Raw genomic sequence first — 21,290 nt, 5'->3', positions numbered from 1 at the left:
GACCTGTCTCAAAGCTGGTGTTGAGATCCCTAGACATAGGGCTCTGCGAGACTTCAACATCTGTATCAAGGGTTCCTTGTCAGGACTGGATTGACCTCATGGCTGTCATTGCAACCATGGAGCTCACAAAATGTATTAGCAGGCAGAAATATGCAGCAGGATATACACTTTATTTTACACAAGCTTAGAATCTGCTGATCTGTATATTGGGGCTTGAGACTATTTAAGATGTTGCCTTTAGCTACTTTGGCAGGGCATGAATCACAGGGAGGTTTAACCTCTAGACAGATGAAGAATGGGTTAAAGTGATCCACCCCTGGACATTTGTGGATCTGACTCATTTCCAGAACTTAAAAATTGCTCATTGACCTTGCTAGTCTTCCTGCCAATAATCTAGTTAGCTTCTAAAATAATATATAGCATGCAGACTATCAGCAATTGTTTCTAGGTGTTCCACCCGCCCCCAGTTGCAGAGTCAGGCAACTCCCTGGTTTACAGGGGAACAATAGGTAATGAAGCAGCAGGGATGACACAATGCAAGTGCTAGAGGAGGGGGAGGGGGGCAAAATGGCGTCCTGAGCAGAAGCCTTTGTTTGAGCTCCGCAAATTATAGCAGTTGACTTGGCTTTTAGCTTTGAAGAACACCTTTGCAGCACAACTTTACCACCTGCTACACCAGACACAAGCTATAATTGGGGAGAGGAGGTATTTTTCAGAGGACTGAACAGCAAAAAGGGAGAGAAGATAATAAAGAATTCCAGCAGCTGAAAGTAAATTGGACGATGCAAGCAAAGTTGAGCTGAATGAACTGAACTAAGCTAACATTGAGATATAAATTTTTATCAAGGCTGTGAGTAGCCTTTTAATTGCCTCCCAGGGATTTATAACTGTTTTTACAACCATTTTTAAATTTTTAATAACCATTTTTATAACCTTTTAATAACCATTTTTATCAACGTTGGAAACCTCTGTAACGACATAGTACTTACTAGAAGGGGTTATCAGGTGTTAGGTATCACTCCCACTGCAGGGAATAACCCTTTAAATAAACAAAAAAGCCAAACAAAAATTACACAATTCTTTAATACCAAGGTAGTAGAAGTGCTAGAGGAGTCAGATTGAATCTGACCAAGTATGCCAAAGAGCCCCATTTGAAGACCTATGGTGTGGAGGCAAAACTCAGTGCCACCACTGTGTCTAGAAGAGTTGTTCGAACCAGAACAGAGACTGATATAAACTTGCTCCTCACGTTTGAATATTACGGCATCCAAAGCTTGCTTTGACTTTTTACTACGTATTTTGCAGATAAAATCATTTGTATTTACTTTGACTGGGCCACCACTATTGAAGCAGAAACTGAGCCAGAGATGTCCAAAGTGCCTGCTTGTCACCAAGGCTTGGAGAAATTTCAGTTGCTGTCCAAGGATGTTTATATTGGGGGGATATTACCTCAGTTGTCAAAGCCTTGACCCTAGGTCATATCCCCATTAATGAATGAGCATATGTAGACATCTATTTCAGCCACATATCTATTAGAAAGTTTATGTCCCTGGAGCACTTTATCTTTAATCCTTGACCATGGTGGAAAGGAATTTTACTCTTCCTAGTGTAGCCAGATGATTACTTTTTAGGATATGTTCCACTGGTTGCATACAACTGCATGTACATGCCCCTTCTCCATGCTTTTACTTTTTTGCGAAGAACAGTACACACCAGAACATAATATTCACTCATCTAGAAGATCGGGAAAGGTTTTTTATTCCTTTCATATGCATGGGAATTTTTTGATTTGATCTCTGGCTGAATCCCATGGTACACTGACTTTTACATCTAAGGCAACAGAGGCTGTGGCACTGAAGTGACAACTAGATTCAGTTTGGCTTGATTATGTAGCAGCACTAGAAACCATCACCTTCCACTCCCATGTCAAGTACCTTCAGGTTTCATATGTCAATAGTTGCCTGATTCAGAGGATTACACATTTAGAGAGGATATTTGTAGATCTTTCTCAAATTCAGGTGTCAGTCAGCATCTCTGAAACAGACCGAAGCAGTCCTTAAGTCTTTGTGACTGGGTGGGTGGGGAAGAGAGAGAAGTCCCATCAGTTTGATCAAGTGTTTATTACCTCTTACAATAGGTTTATGTGACTGTATCACTGCTGGCAATGAAATGCAATGAACAATTCTGTAGCACTCCTCAGTGTAAAAGACATTATGCAAAATAAGGAGCGATGAGGGGGTAATTGGTACAAATGACTCAATTCTTCAAGCTGGGACTTGGTCTTTTGGCAGGGCAACAGGAAGAGACAGTATCACAAAAACACACACAACATATTTCACCCAGTGGGCATTCCCATGAGCTCACAGGCAACTATGCAATGGTTCTGGGTGGTCTGCTGACTTGGGTCTTCCATAATGGTGAAGGACATGTAAGGTGTCAACAAGCGACATTCTCTATTAGTATAATGCATTGCAGAGCTCATCCTAGAGCTCCAGAGGCACAGTTGGCCAGGCCCAATGCCAAAGCAAGCATCTTGCTGGCTGTTTCTTGTCTGTTCTTTGGCAAGAGCTGCTTTGGATTTAAATATAAATCTTACATGGGAATATTTTCTGTATTTCTGTCCCTTTTAAATGGTGGACATTCATCCGCAAAGCCCATGGAATATAAACAGGTACTTCCAATTTCATGCTGCTCTAGTTTAGTGGGGAAAATGGTTTCTCCAGAATACCAGCAAATTCTACATCACATTAATGCCCGAGCACTGTGCTTAGCCCCCTTCATGGATCACTGCCTTGTTGTGGCGAAGGGGCTTGCGTAACTCAGTGAAGCCATAAGCTATGCCGTGCAGGGCCACCCAAGACGGACAGGTCATGGTGGAGAGTTCTGACAAAATGTGGTCCACTGGAGAAGGAAATGGCAACCCACTCCAGTATTCTTGCCAAGAAAACCCCATGGAACGTAACACAAGGCTAAAAGATATGACGCCAGAAGATGAGCCCCTCAGGTCGGAAGGTGTCCAATATACTACTGGGGAAGAGCAGAGGGAATTTCCAAATAGCGCCAGAAAGAGTGAAGCGGCTGGGCCAAAGCCGAAAGGATACTCAGCTGTGGATGTGTCTGGTGGTGAAAAGAAAGTCCGATGCTGTAAAGAACAATATTGTTTAGGAACCTGGAATGTAATAGCATCACCGATGCAATGAATATGGACTTGAGCACACTCCAGGAGAGAGCGCAGGACAGGAAGGCCTGGTGTGCTATGGTCCATGGGGTCACGAAGAGTCGGACACGACTGAACGACTGAACAACAACAACAACTGTGCTTAGCCCATGCTGCCTGACTTATGGCAAACTGTCCTTCGTATAGCATCCATCACTTCGCCTTGGACAAAAGTACCCTTTACCAGTGTGTCCAATATGAGAGGAGCACACTGTATCATCATTCGGCAAGCCCAACAACGAGTTTACCAAAATTACATTTGAAGGGGTGGACCCATGTGACAGTTACCATCCTAAGAAGCAGACCACCACACTATCAAATGCTTGATCGTCACCACATGAGTTCCACATTATGTGCAGCTTTGCAAATGAGGTTGGAAACAATTTCATTTTCTCATTCCTTCCCATGAACGATTGAGTTGTAAAATATATTTTATGATGCCACACAAATATCGTCTTGGCAGCAGGCTTGCTCTCTCGTGCATGTTATACAAGGTGGGGGCGGGGGGGAAAGCTTCTGTGCTGTACCCCTATAAATCCCCAATACCACCCTGGGCTTAATTAGAACTTTCTTCAGATCACTCACAACTTAGTACATCAGGTGCTGATTTGGCACGATCAGGAAAACAACCCATAAACTTCACAATCAATCTGCAGTTAGCAGCCAGCTCCTCTTGCTTTGCTTGTTGGGTTGTTGTTTTTATTTCCCCTTGTACATATTCTCATACAAAGTAGCATTAAATTGGAGACATGTGGTAGGGAGCAGCAGGGTTTAACTAGACACATGTGCTCTCTCTCTCTCTCTCTCTCTCTCTCTCATATATAAGCCTGCTGACTGAACAACAGCAAATGCATCTGCGTCATCCACTGAGACAGGTTATCTGGAATGTGCACAACACCAATGAGCAGCAGCTCCCTTTCTATCGACTATACAGGTTTGTCAGTGACTTCTTTATTTACTTCTGACATTTTTATCCTACCTTTCTATACAAAATATAATTGGGGTGGCTTACAAACAATAAAACAACAACAATCAAGCAGAACAAAACAATCTAGAACAGTTCACAACAGTAGTTTCAAGCAGCAATAAAATCCTCAGCCAATATCCAAAAAAACACCTGCTGAAATCAATCCATCTTTGCGGGTAATCAAAAAGTGAGCAGCAGTAGGGCCAGGTACACTGTTCTAGGGAGGCTGGTCCAGATTCTAAGTGCCAAGTACCTCATCTAGATCAGTGGTGGGCAGATACCAGGCTTGCAGGATCTACCTTGTACTTTACTAGAATCCTGAGATCTAGCAACCAGAACCAAGTGCAAAATAGTTGCGTGGTGGTGGACACACTAAGAATTAAGGAGCAAAGATGCCTCAGAGCACATACTCAACCCACTCCTAGTTTTCCCATAAGCTTTCTTGCATCTCAGCAGCCTAATTTAGAAGGGTGGGGAGCCTTTTGTTGTCACTGTTTTATTTTTTATTTTATTTTATTTGTAATGTTAAACAAGTGGGAACCAGAAACCCTTGGGGATCTACTGAAAATCACACCAAGATCTACCAGTTGATTCTACCTTCTGCCCACCCCTGACCTAGGCTGTGTACAAATCTTGCTGCTTACCCTTCCCCAACTCTTTCAAAAACCTCAGCTTTGTATCCAGGATTTCCCACCTCACCCTTCTTATCTATCAATTCTCTCTCCCATCACACCCATCACTTAGCATTCATACTCAGTTACACTCCTATGAAGGAAGGCAACAACTTCAACCCAAACAGATTTTGGGTGGCAGAATGACATACAGATCTGATCCTTGGGGCAGAATCCACTAGAAACCTTCTTAGCAAGCCCCAGTGAAGGGAATGTGGAGCCGCAGAAAAGGATGGTAGTGGTTTTTGTAATTCTCATTCATTTCAGTGCAGTTTGAACAGAACTTCCCTATAGATTGAGCCGTGTCAAAGGTGACATTAGGATTTCTTCTGACCCAGGCACCAAAGTGTCTGTTTATACTGATCCTCAGTCCCTCTCATCCCTATCCCCAGAAGCCTTGCGCAAATGTCTTCATCCTGAGCAAGTTGTTCCAGTAATGGAATCTCATCTGATTGACCTCTGCTTCATGACAAGACAAAGCTTTTAAGTCACCAGCCCTTTCAAAGCTCTGCCCCAGTCTTTGTATATGATCTGACTCTTGTTTGTTCCTTGAATTGACCTCCAATTTGACTAATTAGGCAGTGCCAACTTACAAAATGTCTGAAACATAAAGAAAAGTGTAGTATTATAAAGGAGCAACACATCAAGCCCATTAAATATTGTATTATGCTTGTGATGCCTCACTACGAACGGTGCCATACATCAGGTTAGAGACAGAAGAGAGAGTGAAAAGAGACAGAAGAGGAGAGCATAAACTTTGGTTCATATGTTGGCGAGTGAAGCTGCTACTATTCGCTATCCTTCCCCTTCATGAACATGCAAGCCAGGTGGTCTTCCACAATGACACCTATTCACACGGAGGCTCCATTCATCTGATTCTTGCCTTGTGGTGGTGCTGATGTGTGTGTAGGAAATCACATGAATGAGATCTCTGTAATCAGGTGTCATCACGAAGTGCCTCATTCTGTGAGGTGTGTGTGCGTGTCTCCCCACTGCCATCAAAGTATGAACCAGAGCAGAGATTCTATACACCATAAATAGGATTCAACATGAATTCTCCAGGCTAGTTCTGAAAACACAAGAAAAACACATGAAGTTGTCTATCATTCCTAGACTTTCCAGAGTGATCCACTGCCATGCTCATGTGCAAGAACTCCATGTCTTCACTTGTCAAAAGTGAGCTCAGAAAGCACTTTGGTTGATTTTGTCTTTTAATATCTCTTAACAATGGATTAACCATATGGACCCAGAGGCAAACATTTTGTATGTAAATATAACCAGCTTAAATCCCATGGTTTCTGGGAATGTAGCAGAGCAGATCTAGCATTTAAGTAATATGCTCAAAATAAATCTGACTGAATCATACAATAAGAGCAAGGATCCTGCCAAACATGTTACTATTACCAATGACATCAGTTTTACTCTGATGACATCCACTGCTACTTTAAAATTTGTCATCTGGCAAGCTAGCTTCCCAGCTGTGCTATGCATGCTGTGAGAACTGGTCTGTAAACTTCCAATGAAATGCCACATTCTTCTGCCCATGTGATGGTAGCAAATAGAATACTTTAATGTGGAGATGTTAAAACAAAGAATAAATTATAAATTGTAGGGCACTATGGCAAGTAGCAACAGAATGCCTTTTCAAAGAGTTGACTGAGCATGTGACTAGACACCTAGACACTCCTACTAAATAATGCACTGATGATCTGTCAATTGAGTATCCTAGAGGTATTTCCCCTACATTCCATTTACATGTCAAAAACTGAAATCTGGGTAAGAACTTGATGTTAGTTTTGCTGCTTCTTTCAACTCCCACAAAACTCAAAAGTAGGTACTATTTAGCTCCAACACATTTGAGCACATCACACATGAGCTAAACCAGCTGCAACATACTGCCAGAGTTTAACAAGCTTGGGAACATGCATCATACACTAAATTGAGACTGTCTTGCTTAACTTTGCTTCTAAGCCAATATTGTTCCTTCCCCCATTCACTGTCAAATGGATATAAAAAGACCTAGTGTAGATGCTACATTTCCTGTGGGAGTCAGTATTCCTGTGGTGAACCTCCTACCTCTAGGCATATCATCTATTAGAATTCACCACATGAGAAGATGCCATCACATCCCCACCGCAACTGCCAAGGACATAAATTAGAGCTGGGAAAACCATTGTGTGATGGCCCTCACTCATGTTATTATGTAATGAGTTCTAATGGTGGGAAATTTGCCATGGTGAGTGTAAACCACATGCGTTTACCATTTCTATCATTTTCTACCAGTTTGATGTAGTCCTCTCTTTACTATTGCTTCTTTAATCCCACTCCATCTTCCTCCATGCTTTCCTCCATGGTTACCTGTTTTTGTGGAAGACAGGCAACCTCATCCTACCTAACCTAAACTGTTTCAGCTTCATACCATAGACAATAGTTGAAGGATCAGCCCTGTTCTATTTTATGAACTTCCCCCACCCCCAGGGAGCTTCGGCCATTCGGTGGTATAGAAATGTAGTTAATTAACTTTAAAAATAAAATAAATGTAGTTTATAAATACATTTTCAAAGGACCTCTTGTGTGTGTGAGCATTTTTTTTTGTCATTGAGGGCCAAACTAGATAGGAGAATTGTGTTTTCACCAGCTCAGTCACAATTATGTAGAAAATAGGGGGTGCATCCGCTTTAAGGAGCAAAAGGGGTGCATGGGCCAGGAGAACAAAGGCTGCAGCCACGCACGGTTTATTTTACCACAGCCTCTCCGCCCAGGGACTTCTTCTACCAGCCGAGGCTCCAATATTGAAAGTGAGGTTAGCTGAGAAAAAAGTACTTGGGCAGAGGGGCTGCAGGGACATAAGCCATGGATGGGGGAAAAGTTCAGTTGCTGTCACCTACACATCCTCTCCTTAAATTGCTCCTTAAATTAGACCGCCATTCCCCGCTTTCTATATGATTGTGGACGATACAGATTTAAATGCACAAAAGTGCGGCTTTCACATCCAGTTTGGCTCTGATTTGCTACTAGTTGTGCCCCCTTTAGCAGTGGATCATTCTTGCATTCCAGAACAACTTTAATGCTATGAACAACAAAGGTTCTCTTGCTTTGGGGAAAGAAGCAGTGAATGGACTAATGACTATTAGAAGCATCTTTCAGCCATGCCTCTATTAAGGGTGCCCTTCTTTCCTTCTGTTGCTGTGTAGATCCTTGAATGGTTCCAACAACTGGATTTCAGCCAGTTTAAGACAGAGTAGTAGAAACTCAGACTCTCAGTCATGGTCATGGGGAGGAGGGAGGAAGAGTTGCCTTTATTTAGCTGTATTGGCTTTAGTAGAGAGATTATGGCTAGGAAGCTGTTGCTTTAATAGCCATAATCTCTCTACTAAAGCCAAGAAGCCACAGTAAGCAACTTCCATGATCACTGCCCAATGTAACCCACACCGCTTAATTTGCTACATATGAATCAGAGGGAGCAGAAAGGAGCCAACTATAGGAGAAAGATAGAAGTCAACATTCCCCCTTTAGTTATTGCCAGAGCTCATTGCTGCTTGCACAGTACATGATGTAAAACCAGAAGATTCGAGTAACAAACACTCAGAGGCATAAATAATATGACCCTACCTTGATATACATCACCCAAAGTTACTACACCAATGCTCATTCCCAGCTGCTACACAGATTGAAAGAGTCCACATGGCTATTATGCAACATGCACAGAAACACCCAGCTGCCAACTGAACAGCCTCTGCAGCTTGGTTAGTAGATTCTGACTGACTGCACAAATCCATGTGGCCATTTGTCACCAAGTCCTTGGGAATGTCCACAGGTGAACCATGACAATTTTCCATGCTCCCACCTGTCACCTGATTTTATTTATTTACTTACTGCATTTCTATACCACTCAAGCAATCTTCAGGTGCTTCATAAAACAAAAAGCCATAAGATACATAAATACAGTAAAATAATGTTAACCCTAAAACAAATTAAAACAGCCACAGAATAAAACAGCAGCAGAGGACAGCAGCGGTTCAAGGATCTAGAACAGGGATGGGGAAAGTGTGGCCCTCCAGATGTTGTTGACTGAAACTCCCATCGGCTCTTGCCAGCATAGCCAACAGTGAGGGATGATGGCAGTTGCTGTCCAACAGCATCTGGAGAGCTACACATTCCCCATCCCTGATCTAAAAGGCACCAACACAGTTTTAAAACTGAAAAACTAAAAAGCCTGGGAGAATAAAATGTCTTCACCTGGCATCCCAAAGACCACAACATAATTCCCAGGCGAGTTTCTCTGGGGAGGGCATTCTATAACCAAGGCGCCACCACTGAAAAGGCTCTTTCTCAGGTAGCCACCTGCTGTACCTCGTTCGGTGAGGGAATCTGGAGAAAAGCCTCAGAAGTTAACTTTAGGGACCACGTAAGTAAATATCTGATTAGCCAGCACTTCTCAGCAGTTACTGTTCTATAAAGGATTTCCTCTATGAGCACTTTAAATTGGGCTAAGAAACACACTGGTAAACAGTGCAGCTGGTGCAGTATAGGTGTTATATTATCTGATCGCCTCTACTCCAACACTCAGGCAGCTGCATTCTGCAGCAGCTGAAGTTTCCAGACTGTCTTCAAAGGCAGCCCCACTTCCAGAGCATTACAGTAGTCCAGACTGGACATCATTTGCGCATGGATAACTGAAGCAAGGTCTATCCTCTCCAGATAGATTAGTATGCCAGCTGCAACCCTAAGCTGGGAAAACGCACTCCTGGACACTGCGACCACCTGGGCTTCCCCAGTTAATGCAGGGCTCAGGAGGATTTCCCAACTATTCACTTCACCATTTAGGGGAAGTGCAACTCCTTCTAAGACCAGTTGTAAACCAATATCCAGAGTAGTTGATTTCTCAACCCACAATACCTCTGTCTTGTCTGGATTTAAGTTTCAGCTTGTTTACCCTCATCCACCGCAAAACAGCTTCCAGACACTGGTTCATGAGTTCAACAGTCTTCCTGGGATATGTAGATGGAAATGAGAGGTAGAACAGGGTATCATCCACATACTAATGACCAGGGGCGTCATTAAAGTGGCTTATCTGGGCACGGGCCCTGGATCTTTTTTGAGCTGTGCCCTGGATCTTTTGAGCGGTCCTAATTGTTTTTACATTTTCCCATTGACTTGCTTTGGAAAACAAAAATGACCATATCTTTTTTAGTTTGTATGATAAATACATGAAATTTGGAGGCTTGGTAGCCCCCATAAAACTGTTTGAGTCTGCCAATTTTCAGACAGTTAGGCCTAGTGGCTTTTGTGCTAGCTACAGTTAAAATTTGCTTTTTCCAAGAAAATCTGTCAAAGCAAAGAGCTATAATTTGTTTATTCTTCCACATAAGCGTATGGAATTTGGTAAGTTGGCAGCCCCCATGGAGCTGATGGAACCTGCCAAATTTCTGGCAGTTATGTCCAGTGACTTTTGTGCTAGTCACAGGTAAAGTTTGCTTTTTCCAAGAAAATCTGTCAAAGTAAAGAGCTATACTTTTTTTGTACTTCCACATAAATTCATGGAATTTGGGGACCTAGCAGGCCCTGTGGAGCTGACTGAACCTACCAAATTTCAGACAGTTAGGTCCAGTGGCTTTTGCACTAGCCATGCGTAAAGTTTCCTTTTCTCAAAGTCTAAAACAAGAAGTAAAAACTGTCAAGTCACCCAGCAGATTAGAGATCCTAATCAGAAGGTGTTTAAGGTCACCATTAGGAGGTCATTATCCCTAATCTCTGGTGTAGGGTTTTTTTGAGGTGCAAAAAACTTCTCTCCCCCTACTTTTCTTTTCTGCTCTTACATGCCCACTGTTGGGAGCTTGCCTGCAATGAAATGTTGAAGAGGGAGAAGGAAGGGAAGAAAGAACTCCATGTGAAATACTGGTATTTCACACAGCATCAGATTTTACTGTCCCAAACTGGAACCTTTGGCTTCTGCAGAAGTTTAGTAGCTTCAGTACAGCAAAGGATCCAGTCAGCCTCCACCAACATCTTTCTCCCCCTCCACTTTAATTTCTCCTAAATAGCTGTAGGACTAAAATAATCCCAAACGGAGGGTTAGGACTAAGTAGTGTCATGATTGAGAAACTGCTGGGGCTTTTACATAGGTTCTACAGTTTTAAAAAGGCTAGAAAAAGCCCTTAGCCGCCTCACCTCATAAAATTCATTTATGTACGTGCAATCCTTACAAACCCTCCACAGCCTCCTAAATTCCTCTGAAGTACTACCTCTCTGAAAGGAGCCACTTGGCTTAGGAAATTCTCTCTGCTCCCCCTCCCCCGCACACATTTCCAATCACCATTCTTCTTTTCTTCTTCCCTTCCCTCCCCTATCCTGTTCTTTCTTTCTCTTCTTTATTCCACCCAGAGCATATCTTGGGGAATTCTTAAAGAGAATTCTCTTCGGTGGGCAAGAGAAGTCCTGAACTGTTTTTTACTTTATATAAACAGACAAGAGGGTTGGTTTTTCTCCTTCTCACTCAAGCCTTTGAGAAAAGTGGGCTCACATGGTTGCAGAGAAACAAAACTGGGGCTGTTTTGTTTGTCAGTTGCCATTATCCAGCAATAGGAAGGGCTGTGGCTCAGTGGTGGAGCACATGCTTGGCATGCAGAAGGTCCCAGGTTCAATCCCCAGCATCTCCAGTTAGGGCTAGGAAAGAATCCTGCCTGAAATCCTGGAGAGCCGCTGCTGCCAGTCAGTGTCAACAATACTGCGCTAGATGGACCCAGGACCTGACTCAGTACAAGGCAGCTTCCTGTGTTCCTCTGAACAGAAAGCTTTAACAAAAATAGGAGTTTTGGGGTTGTTTTTTAAGCGGAGGGGAGATAATATTGCTAATTTATGCAATCCTGTGTATGCCTACTCAGAAGTCCCATTATGTTTAATGAGGCTTACCCTCAGGAAAGTGTGCATAGGATTCCAGCACAAGTTACTTTTGCAGGGAGGTTTGCACCTTGATGTTCTGCATGTTTACTGAGAAATAAGTCCTGAGTTGTGAGCATGGTATCGTAGGCTTAATACAGTGCCTACCCAATTCTCTCTAATGAACTGACTACCCTTTCAGCTCTGTCCTATGCATGTTTTGTCATTTGTGGGTTTGGGGCTTTTTTTTGCATGAACTCTAGCTTCAGTGGTGAGGGAAAGGCACTTAGTACATGCTCAGAGTTTCTCCATAACTGAGCCCTAGTTTTGAAAACAGACTCATTGGCTGAATCTTGGTGAAGTCTTGGCACAAATGAAGTTATAGGGAGGAAGATACAATGAGAGCTTATGCATAGAGAGGAGTTGCACAAAACAAGACGTCTGTTTTTTATGAATAGTTGCTGGAGGATGGTAGGATGAGAAGGGATGGTTGCATCGAGGGGAAGAGAATTGGTAGGGGAGAATTTAAGTGCTCAGTGGTGAAAGAAGAACATTCTACACATGCTCAGAGGCAATCTCTATTTAAGAACATAAGAGGAGCCGTGCTGCATTAGACCAAGCTCCATCTAGTCCAGCATTCTGTTCACACAGTGACCAACCAGATGCCCACTGGAAACCCTCAAGCAGGACATGAGTGCAATAGCACCTTCCCACCCATGTTCCCCTGCTGCTAACATTGGTGAAATGTAAATAAATTCTAGTAGTTCTAATTTAGAATGCATATATATCCATCAGAAACTTTGCAGGTTTCTTGCCTGGGGGACACCTCTAATGACCTGTGCATTTTCATACAAATTTACCCAAAAACTTTTGGGGAAGGGGGAATGGAAGGGAAAGCAAATCACTCCCTCCCCCAAACTGGAGAACTCCCCTTCCACATGAACTGCTGCACCTATCCTTCAGAAACTTTGCTGGTTTCTTACTTAGGGACAACTGTAGGCTGTCTGTAACTTTCAGAACAATGGTCCACAAGAAACATAGGGAGATAAGTATGTCCTCTTTTGGAGACCTCAAAATGTCAAGGCCGCCCTTGCACAAAAACTCTTGTGGCTAGCATTCTGAAATTTGGCAGACATGATCTCCTCTGATGGGGCAATGAATCCTGAAATTTTTATCCAATTCTTCCAAGGAATTAAAACATTATTGGCAGTTCCCTTTAAAAGAAAATCAAAATATAAACCCTGAAATATAAATGTTCTGACATTGGGCAGATGTAATCCCCTTCTAGGGCACTACCATGCCTGAAATTATCCAGTTCTGACCAAGAGAAAAAAGTAACATTTTTTTTTCTAATTTCCCATGGTAGTCAACAGGAAGCATAAAGATTCATTTTTCTAAACCTTGACTTGGGTTTGGTGCTGAGCTGAAGTGGTCCAACTACAAACTGGCCCAAGCAGAAGTGGGATGTTTTCCAAAATGCTGAATTGGGGTCTGAGTTGAAGTGGGGTGGGGGGGGTCAGTGCACACTTCTTATGAATGTAAGTATGTAATCTATACACACACACAAGCACACTGCATGCATGCATGCACCATACATACACACACACACACTAGACATGAGCTTAGACGCGCATGCGTGCGTGTGTGTGTGTATATATATATGTATGCAAATTTGTGTTATGGGCCTGTGCCCTGGATCTTTTAAGATCCTAGCAACGCCCCTCGTAATGACACTTTAACCCAGCCCTCCTGATGACTTCCTGCAGTGGTTTCATATGGATGTTAAAAAGTATGGGAGACAAGACAGAACCTTGCAGCACCACACAGGCTAATGGCCACGGGGTGGAACAGAAGTCCCCCAGCACTACCTTCTGATACCACTCCTCCAGGAAGGACCAGAACCAAGTTTAACACCATGCCTCCCAAGCCTAACCCAGAATAAACATTCCAGAAAGATACCATGATTGATAGTATAAAAAGCAGCTGAGAAAGTCACTGGCTAAGGGTCACCTCCATCCAAACTAGTAAATTAGACTTGTCGTAAAAGACAATTGCGTCATACTTACGGAGAAATACGAAATAATTTTGTGCATAGCACAAAATAACTGCAAAAAGGTTCTGCTTGGCTACAAGTTCTCCACATTACTTTATATTCAAAAATGCTGTTTTGGGGATCGAGAGCATCTAGGCAGGTGAAAACCTTTTCAGATGAGAAAGATGTCTTACAAAGGATGACTTGAAACAAGGAGTGAAAAGACAAGAAATCTAGAACTTTAGTAATCCTGACACAGACAATCTAAGGCAGGATTACTGAATTAGATGGATAGAAAGCACATAATTCTTGTTCAGAAAATCCCATTGGTTTATAAATTGAACATCCTCTTCTCCTTGCTTTCCATTTTCACCAAAGAGATATTCCTCTCCAAGGTAAAACTCACAACAGAATAGGAGTGCTATTTATCAAGTGTAATTCATTTTCACTACAACAGCAAAACTGTACAGGATCAATTTACAAATGAACTGGAGACTAGCTATTATCTCTGCACTAAGGGATTCTGATTTATGATGTGCTTGCAATGACTCGAAGTTTGGCAACTGGGCGCCACACTCACCTGTAATTTAGTTTTGTAACTGTAGTGTCCTCCAGATATCTTACATCATTTGTTTCCTCCCCTGCATCCAAGCATGTGACTACAAAAGCCAACTCCACATTTTTCAGTGGCCTCACCACTCCCGTGAGCACTCCCATGAGCACTATCAGCCAACTTCAGGCTTGAAGGGGGAGGGGTCAATAAAGGCCTGTAGGATTTCCTGTTCACTAACCCGCACAGGAAGCTTCCCTGTAAAGTGAGGTGGAACCCTCACACAGCAACAATCACTTAGGTAGCCATTTATCTTTCTCAAGTCATACAACTATGTTGTGGAACTGAAAGGACAGAGGATCAAATAGCCACTGAGGAAAGCCCTCACTATGCCTAAAAACCTCCAGTGGCACTTCTGTGTCATTCAGTGCCCAGACCTAAAGGGAATTAAACAATGTCAATATCTGAATTGCCTGGAGCAACATCCCAAATCTTTCGATACAGAAACTGTTTCCATAGGGTTAGGCTGATATGAGGGAGGATACTGCGAGGGTGGGATGGGGGAAGAAGAAAAAACTGCTAAATCTGGAACTATGGACACTGAATTCAGTATAATGGAGAATTGTACTGACAAGAGTTTAGCACACAAAAAAAGAAGAATTTGTGGGTCTTGCATATAAATCTATGAATGGACTAGTTGCTCATTTTGTGTACAGCTCTGCATGCTGTCAGAAATGTTTAAGTTGTGGTTCAGTTACAGGGAAATGGCATTTTTCCAGCACCTGATATTTTCATACCTGGGAAAACACTGGGAATCTTTGCAGAAACCATCCAATTACTCCTGTGCTCTGCTTTCAGTTCTTTAACCAGTTACCAGTTCATAATAGGATCTCCCCTCCTATCCCATGACTGCTATGTTTGATCACAAGTTTTGGCAGGGGACAAAAACCTTCTGCAAGTTCAAGTAGATGTCTACCAGGTCACCTGTATCCACATCCTTGTTGATGTTCCTGAGGAACTCTAAGGTTAGTGAGATAGGATTTACCTTTGCAGAAGCCATTTTAATTCTTCTTCAGCAAAACCTGCCTTTCCGTATGGTTGATAATTGTATCGTTAGTAACACTTTCCATCAATTTACCTGGAGCAGACATTAAGCTAACTAGCCTGTGATTTCCTAGATCCCTTTTTAAAAATTGGCATTATAGTGGCCTTTTCCCAGTCCTCTGGCATCAAATTTATTTTTCTTAGCTTCCCAATCTTATGCCCATATGTAAATCTTTCCCAGTTTTATCCACTTCGCATGTTAGAATCATTATCATTGAAGCTTAATGCTGATTTCACAATCATCATTCTGCTTTTCATCCTGGAGATGAAAAAACGCTTTCACCAAAAATCTCGTTGGCATCTTCTTCCATCAGTACATACTGGCTGTTGAGTACCCTCTTGTAAATATATAAAACAACCAATTTTGAGAAGACCACCTACCCTTCCTCAATTCTGACAGAGTTCATGATGATGCAGTTAGTAATTTTAACTTTGTCTTTAATCACACATGCAGTGCCAATGACAGAATGTTTAACTGCAGTCTTCTCTCCTACTTGTGTAGATGCACCTACAATGCTGTGAGATCCGACCTAGAGAGGAGCAGAAAGAAAGCATAATCAAACTGGTGAAGCATTAAGCAGACTTCCAGGAGCCTCTTCCTAGGCTATTGAGACTAATTAGCACCCAAAACAGACCCAGGTAAGCTTAGGTAAAAGCCAACTGGACAGAGCTGAAGAGCAACTCCTTACAGTAGAATAAGGTACATGTGGTCCAAAGCTTCAAGGGTCTTTTCCATATGAACAAGGTCTGCTTTTTTCTTTTCATTGCTGGAGAACACATCACTTTCCAGATGGATTGGCTGAAGAGAGGAGGGCAGTATTTGCTCATGTTGGGCTGTGTGTGTGCACTACACCTATCATATTGGACCAATGGTGTTCCAATTGTCAAGATCTTTGGCTATATCCTTGACAGCTGCAGAGGAGCAGGAAAAAGAGACAGAAGAGTACTGCCATCTGGCTTTCTCTCAGAAGGTAATAGTTACCATTTACAGCAGGGTAGATTGGTAATCTGTTGTACTGGGTTGGAGGATGTCCGGTTTAGGTGGATGTGAATGCTGACCCCATGATCTACAAAAATTGACATGGAAAAATCCATGTTCTGGCTCACATGGCAGGCCTCCACAGATACAGGAGGCTCTCGTCTTCAGACAGTCAGTCTCCATGAGTTGAGAGCAACAAATGTGTCGAGGGAGAGGGGTGGGGCTGGAATGCTCCGTCTCCTCTCGTGTTTACCCTATTCAGGTTCAGAATGCCTGAATAGGGCTTTGGAGACTTCTGCATTGCATTCAGGCACTGAGAAGGGGGAAGGGAAGCAGTGTGTGCATGGGCACAGATATGACCATCTGAATGGCGCCTCTGAGACCTTTAATTGTATTATATAGGCTATGAATATGAAAGGAATTTGTGAAAACAAAGTGCAAGGAGTATCCAACCTTCCTTTGTCCTGCCACCCTAGATATTCAGATGTTGCTACTCACCAGGGATTTGTCAATGATTTGTGCAGTGCTGTGAACCAGTGGTTCTTCTGAACAAAGTGAAGGCAGCATCTTAGGAACCTGAAATACGAAATCCAAAGTCAGAAATTAACAAGAAAAAATTATGCTCTCCATTGTATTATTTTATATAATGGCAATTACCCTCAGTTTACTAAACATTTGCAAATGATTATCTTCAGGTGACCAAAGAAGATATGCATAGAGATGAGCAGTACTGGTCAATATATGGGGCACCTCAAATGCCCCAAAGATGCTATGATGGATTTTCCTTTAATAGGTAGCAATTAGCCAGGTTCCAGGAGATTCTTCAGAACAGCAATATACAAACCCTTCCATATTAACACAAATTCCGCATGCTATACAACAATATACATTCAGAGATATATATTATAAACAAGACCCTGTGTGAATAGAGCGCTGTGACTTGGAGCTGGTAAACCCGGGTTCAAATATTGAGTCAAGGTTAAACTACAGGCGATCAGAAGTTTTGAAGCATTTAATCCTGACTTTAAAGGACAAAATGAAAAACAACTGAGGAAAATGAAAGTTGGAACAGAGGACAAGGGGAGGGGGGAAGAAGAGGAGGTGCTGCTCAACCCTTTCCCTTCCTGCCATCTGTCCACTCAAAACTGTCCCACCTCAAGCTCCCCCCACCTGGGGGGGAAAAAGACATAGGAGCTCTGTGAAGTTGTGTACATATTCAATAATGCAGCTTAAGACTCTATATGTTGCCCTACTTGCATCTTTATTAGAGGACTAAAGCAACAAACTAAGAGACAATGACCAATGACAGACCTAAGAGAAGAAACTTTTCCAAATTGTTTCAAGGGAAAAATAGATCTGCCAAGATAACCTTTTCGTAGGCAAGTTCTGCTACCCAGATCTTAGACATCAGAAGTTGCATAGAAAAACTGTATTGCAGACAGAAGGCAAGGACTTCAACAAGTAGAAAAAAGCAGAGTGTACATGGGACATGGAATCAGGTTTGCCTCATCCCATCAAGTTACTGGGTTGTATCCAACATTACACCAGCAGGAAATGTACAAGAGGTGCTGTTCTGCTAGCCTGTGTTCAAACTGTCAACAGAACTACAAGCATAATTAGCAGAAGCAATATGTAGCTTGATGAAATTGTAATTGACTTGTGCAAGGGGAATCAAAGTACTGGAGTTTCCACTTGTGTAAGGATGAAAACAGGAGGTAGAAGCTTTGTGCTAACAGAATGACACCACTGGAAACAACACAATGTTTCAGGCTACCTGAAAGTTCAGACAGACATTATAGTATTTCTTAATTCATTACATGTTCTAAAAGCCTGCTCTGTGAGTGTAAGGGCTAGAAAACATGGACATCTAACTTGCTACATCTAGCCATCACAGAGGATATTCCAAGGCTTAAGGGATGAGCCACAACCAGCAAGAAGGTAGATATAAGAACATCTAAAGCAAGTCAAACTAATGAAACATGTTGTTTAGTTCCAGATGCTTGAGAAAATATACAACAGTATAGGAGAGTTTCCTGTTTCATCACAGTCAGACTTGAGTGAAGCTAGAAAGATGCATAAATAATTTCCAGGTATAGTCACGGCACAATCCTCAATTACACTATCTGAGCATATTGCAGCATGAGAAATGACCAGAGACAGAAGCAATTCCTTTAAAGAGAAAAAGGAAGAGATGAAAGAGCACAGGATTTTCAAGGAGTACCAGGGTCAAGGGGAGGCTTAGCTTTTCATTTTTTTCTGAATAAACCTACTTCCTGTTCTGGGAGCTACTCCCTCCTGCTGCCACCTGCCCACACAAAGGCAGCAGCAAACACAAGAGGTCAACTGAAACAAGCAAAACATTTCCTGATTACAAAGGCAGGGAGGTAAACTGCTGTTCTTTCTGCTGCTTCAGCAGCATTAACAGCTGCTTCACAAGTTATTGATAAAAAGTGTATGTGTTAACACTGTCACATTTGTACATGCATCTATTTTATGGTGCGTACACACACAATGAAGCTACAGCCAAACTTGTCTCCCTCCCATGTGTGAAAATGATGGAATAGCTACTCTAAACATGACCATACACTGTGGAAACGAAGGGTGTACACTCAAGCTGTAATATGTAAAACAGGCTTAAGAGAATCATGCTACAGGTAAGGACTCTACTTTCTGAATTAATCCCTCATTTTGACACGATTTCTATAGCAGCCGGTTGCTTATATTAGCTCACATACAACTAGAATGGATGAATGAAACTTCACGCATTGAAACAGCAAAAGCAACGACGCAAAGCAAGGCAAGGCAAGGCAAGGCAAGGCAAGGCAAGGCAAGGCAAGGCAAGGCAAGGCAAGGCAAGGCAAGGCAAGGCAAGGGACATCCCCTCCCCACCCCACCCCACCCACAGATAAAACAAAATGAGTATCTTCTACCAGAACTGGAAGGTGAAAAAGAAGTATCAGAATGTCATAAATAAGAACTGCCTTTCAAGGACTGCTCATTAACTTTTGCTGTGGTGTTTTACTGTGGTGTTTCACCTCAGCATAGTTTCCTTAATGATGTTATCATCCTGGAAAGTTAGCAATTCAAGGAAAATCTTCTCTGACCATCAAGACCATTAAATGTCTACCATGCTAGCAATGCTGTAACACAGCCCCAAATAACCATTCTTCGCATATGGCAGAACAATTTTCTGACCTATGCCTGTGACTATCTATGCCAACATGGCATCCTTTAAAAGTGTGAGCAGCCTTTGGCCATTCTGTCTCCTTCCCCTGCGTGACGCAACCAAGATATAGAAACGTCAATCCAACTTCTCCCCACCCCATCCCTCACTTGTATCATGCTGTCTTTTTTGCCACATCTACAAATAGCATTGGAAGTAATTTTGGCCCATGGATTTTAGATTTCAAACGGATCGCATGGTATGTCCACAGAAGAATGAACTGATAGCACAATCCTAATCCTGAGCCCTGCTGGCTAAAGCGGGTTAGGACAGGGTGGGGTGTCCCTACACTGGTGGAGAGGAGCTCCACCAGTGAGGGGCAGGGTACATTCATCCCGAAGACCCCAGTTACACCTGTGGAAAGCTCTGTGAGCTTAGATATACCACCTGCAGAGCCCCTGCCTGTGGTAGGCCTGAAACCACGGCATTGTGGGGTGGGGGTGGTTTTGGATCCAAAGGCCCTCCATTCCTTCAAGAGGCCCCCAGATCAGCCCCTTCAGCTATGTCATTGGAGATGCCTGGAGATGGCATAGCTAATTCCCAACTCTTTGGGAGCTGGGGGGTGGGGGCGTTACAAAAAAAATCTGCTGGGCTAAAAGCCTGGTAAAGCTGCTTCCCCACTCCTATTTTGGCTGGCATGAACCAGCACGAATTTGGAAGTAGCAGACAATTGGCCATTTCACTCCCCACCCCAGCTACAACTTAAGATAGCTCTGTAAGTAAGAAATGAATTCCTTGGCTTGTGTATTCATGACCATAGGACATCAGTCCATATTGGACTCTTGCAACTGTGTACATACCACCACCTTCCTGAAACCATGCAATATTTCAAAATTGCCCCAGTGGACAGAAAGGCATGCAGATGTTCCAGTGCTGTGCTGAATACTGTGTTATTTTTTTATTCACCTGTCTATTAGCTTCAATGTACAGCCCAAGAGTGTTTACTCGGTAGCACAGCCCATGTTCCATGATGTGAACATAGCAACGAATTTTCCCTCCATGGAATGCCTCTTTCATATCTCCTCTACGATTGTTCCAACACATTTGATCTGTACCCAATTCAAACAGGCTATCATCCTTCAGGAAGCTATAGATATCTGTAGAATATAAACAGACATCAAAGTGAAATTAGAGTAAACATCACATGGGGAAAGGATATAGCACAATTTCACATACATATTTCCTGTGCTATACAGAATGGACCAGACTGAAAAGGAGAGGAGCGGGTAGGAGGGGAGCTGAGCTTTCACCTCTCTGTACAGACACAGCCTTCTAGTGATCTTACATTGCACTACTGGGCATTCTAGTCTCGGCCACTGGCCAGAGGAACAAAGATCACTGAGAGGTTACACCCATTCCCTCACAATTAAACATCATGGAAAAGTTTACATCCCCCTAAATGCTCTGTCAGGTGCTCTGGGCCTGCAGAAGCAAAAAGAAGGCCACTGGACTCTGCTACTGGCCAAAGGAACAGAAACCAATGGGAACCAGTTTCCCTTCTCCCTCCCAGGAAGAACATCATGGTCTGGTTCAGATGTAACAGGATACCACAGTTTCCCATTAGATGAATAAGGCTGTCAAAGTTTCAGTCTCTTGTGTGGCTGCAAGCAGAAGGGAAACTTCCACTTTTAAACAAACCACAGTTCCCTGTATTCTCTGATTTCATGG

The 21,290-nt window shown here is 42.7% G+C and overlaps 1 protein-coding gene across 4 annotated transcripts in view; it reads right to left on the bottom strand.

Moving 5' to 3' along the window:
• EIF2B3 (eukaryotic translation initiation factor 2B subunit gamma) overlaps nucleotides 1–21,290 on the bottom strand; it is a 119,038-nt gene that overhangs the window by 18,883 nt on the left and 78,865 nt on the right. For 3 of the 4 annotated variants that reach the window (XM_084852653.1, XM_084852655.1, XM_084852654.1), the window contains exons 8-10: nucleotides 20,529–20,719; nucleotides 16,898–16,975; nucleotides 15,802–15,950 (exon numbers count right to left, since the gene is read on the bottom strand). In XM_084852653.1, the coding sequence (XP_084708779.1) occupies nucleotides 15,802–15,950; nucleotides 16,898–16,975; nucleotides 20,529–20,719 (418 nt within the window). Of the gene's footprint in view, nucleotides 1–1,934; nucleotides 2,071–15,801; nucleotides 15,951–16,897; nucleotides 16,976–20,528; nucleotides 20,720–21,290 lie in introns of all 4 variants that reach the window. The other variant, XR_014790574.1, reaches the window with a different exon arrangement.

This window comes from Heloderma suspectum, chromosome 4, assembly GCF_057233095.1.
Source record: "Heloderma suspectum isolate Gila_16-S chromosome 4, 16-S_ref, whole genome shotgun sequence".
NCBI classification, from domain to species: domain Eukaryota; kingdom Metazoa; phylum Chordata; class Lepidosauria; order Squamata; family Helodermatidae; genus Heloderma; species Heloderma suspectum.
This window is presented reverse-complemented; position numbering and strand designations above follow the sequence as displayed.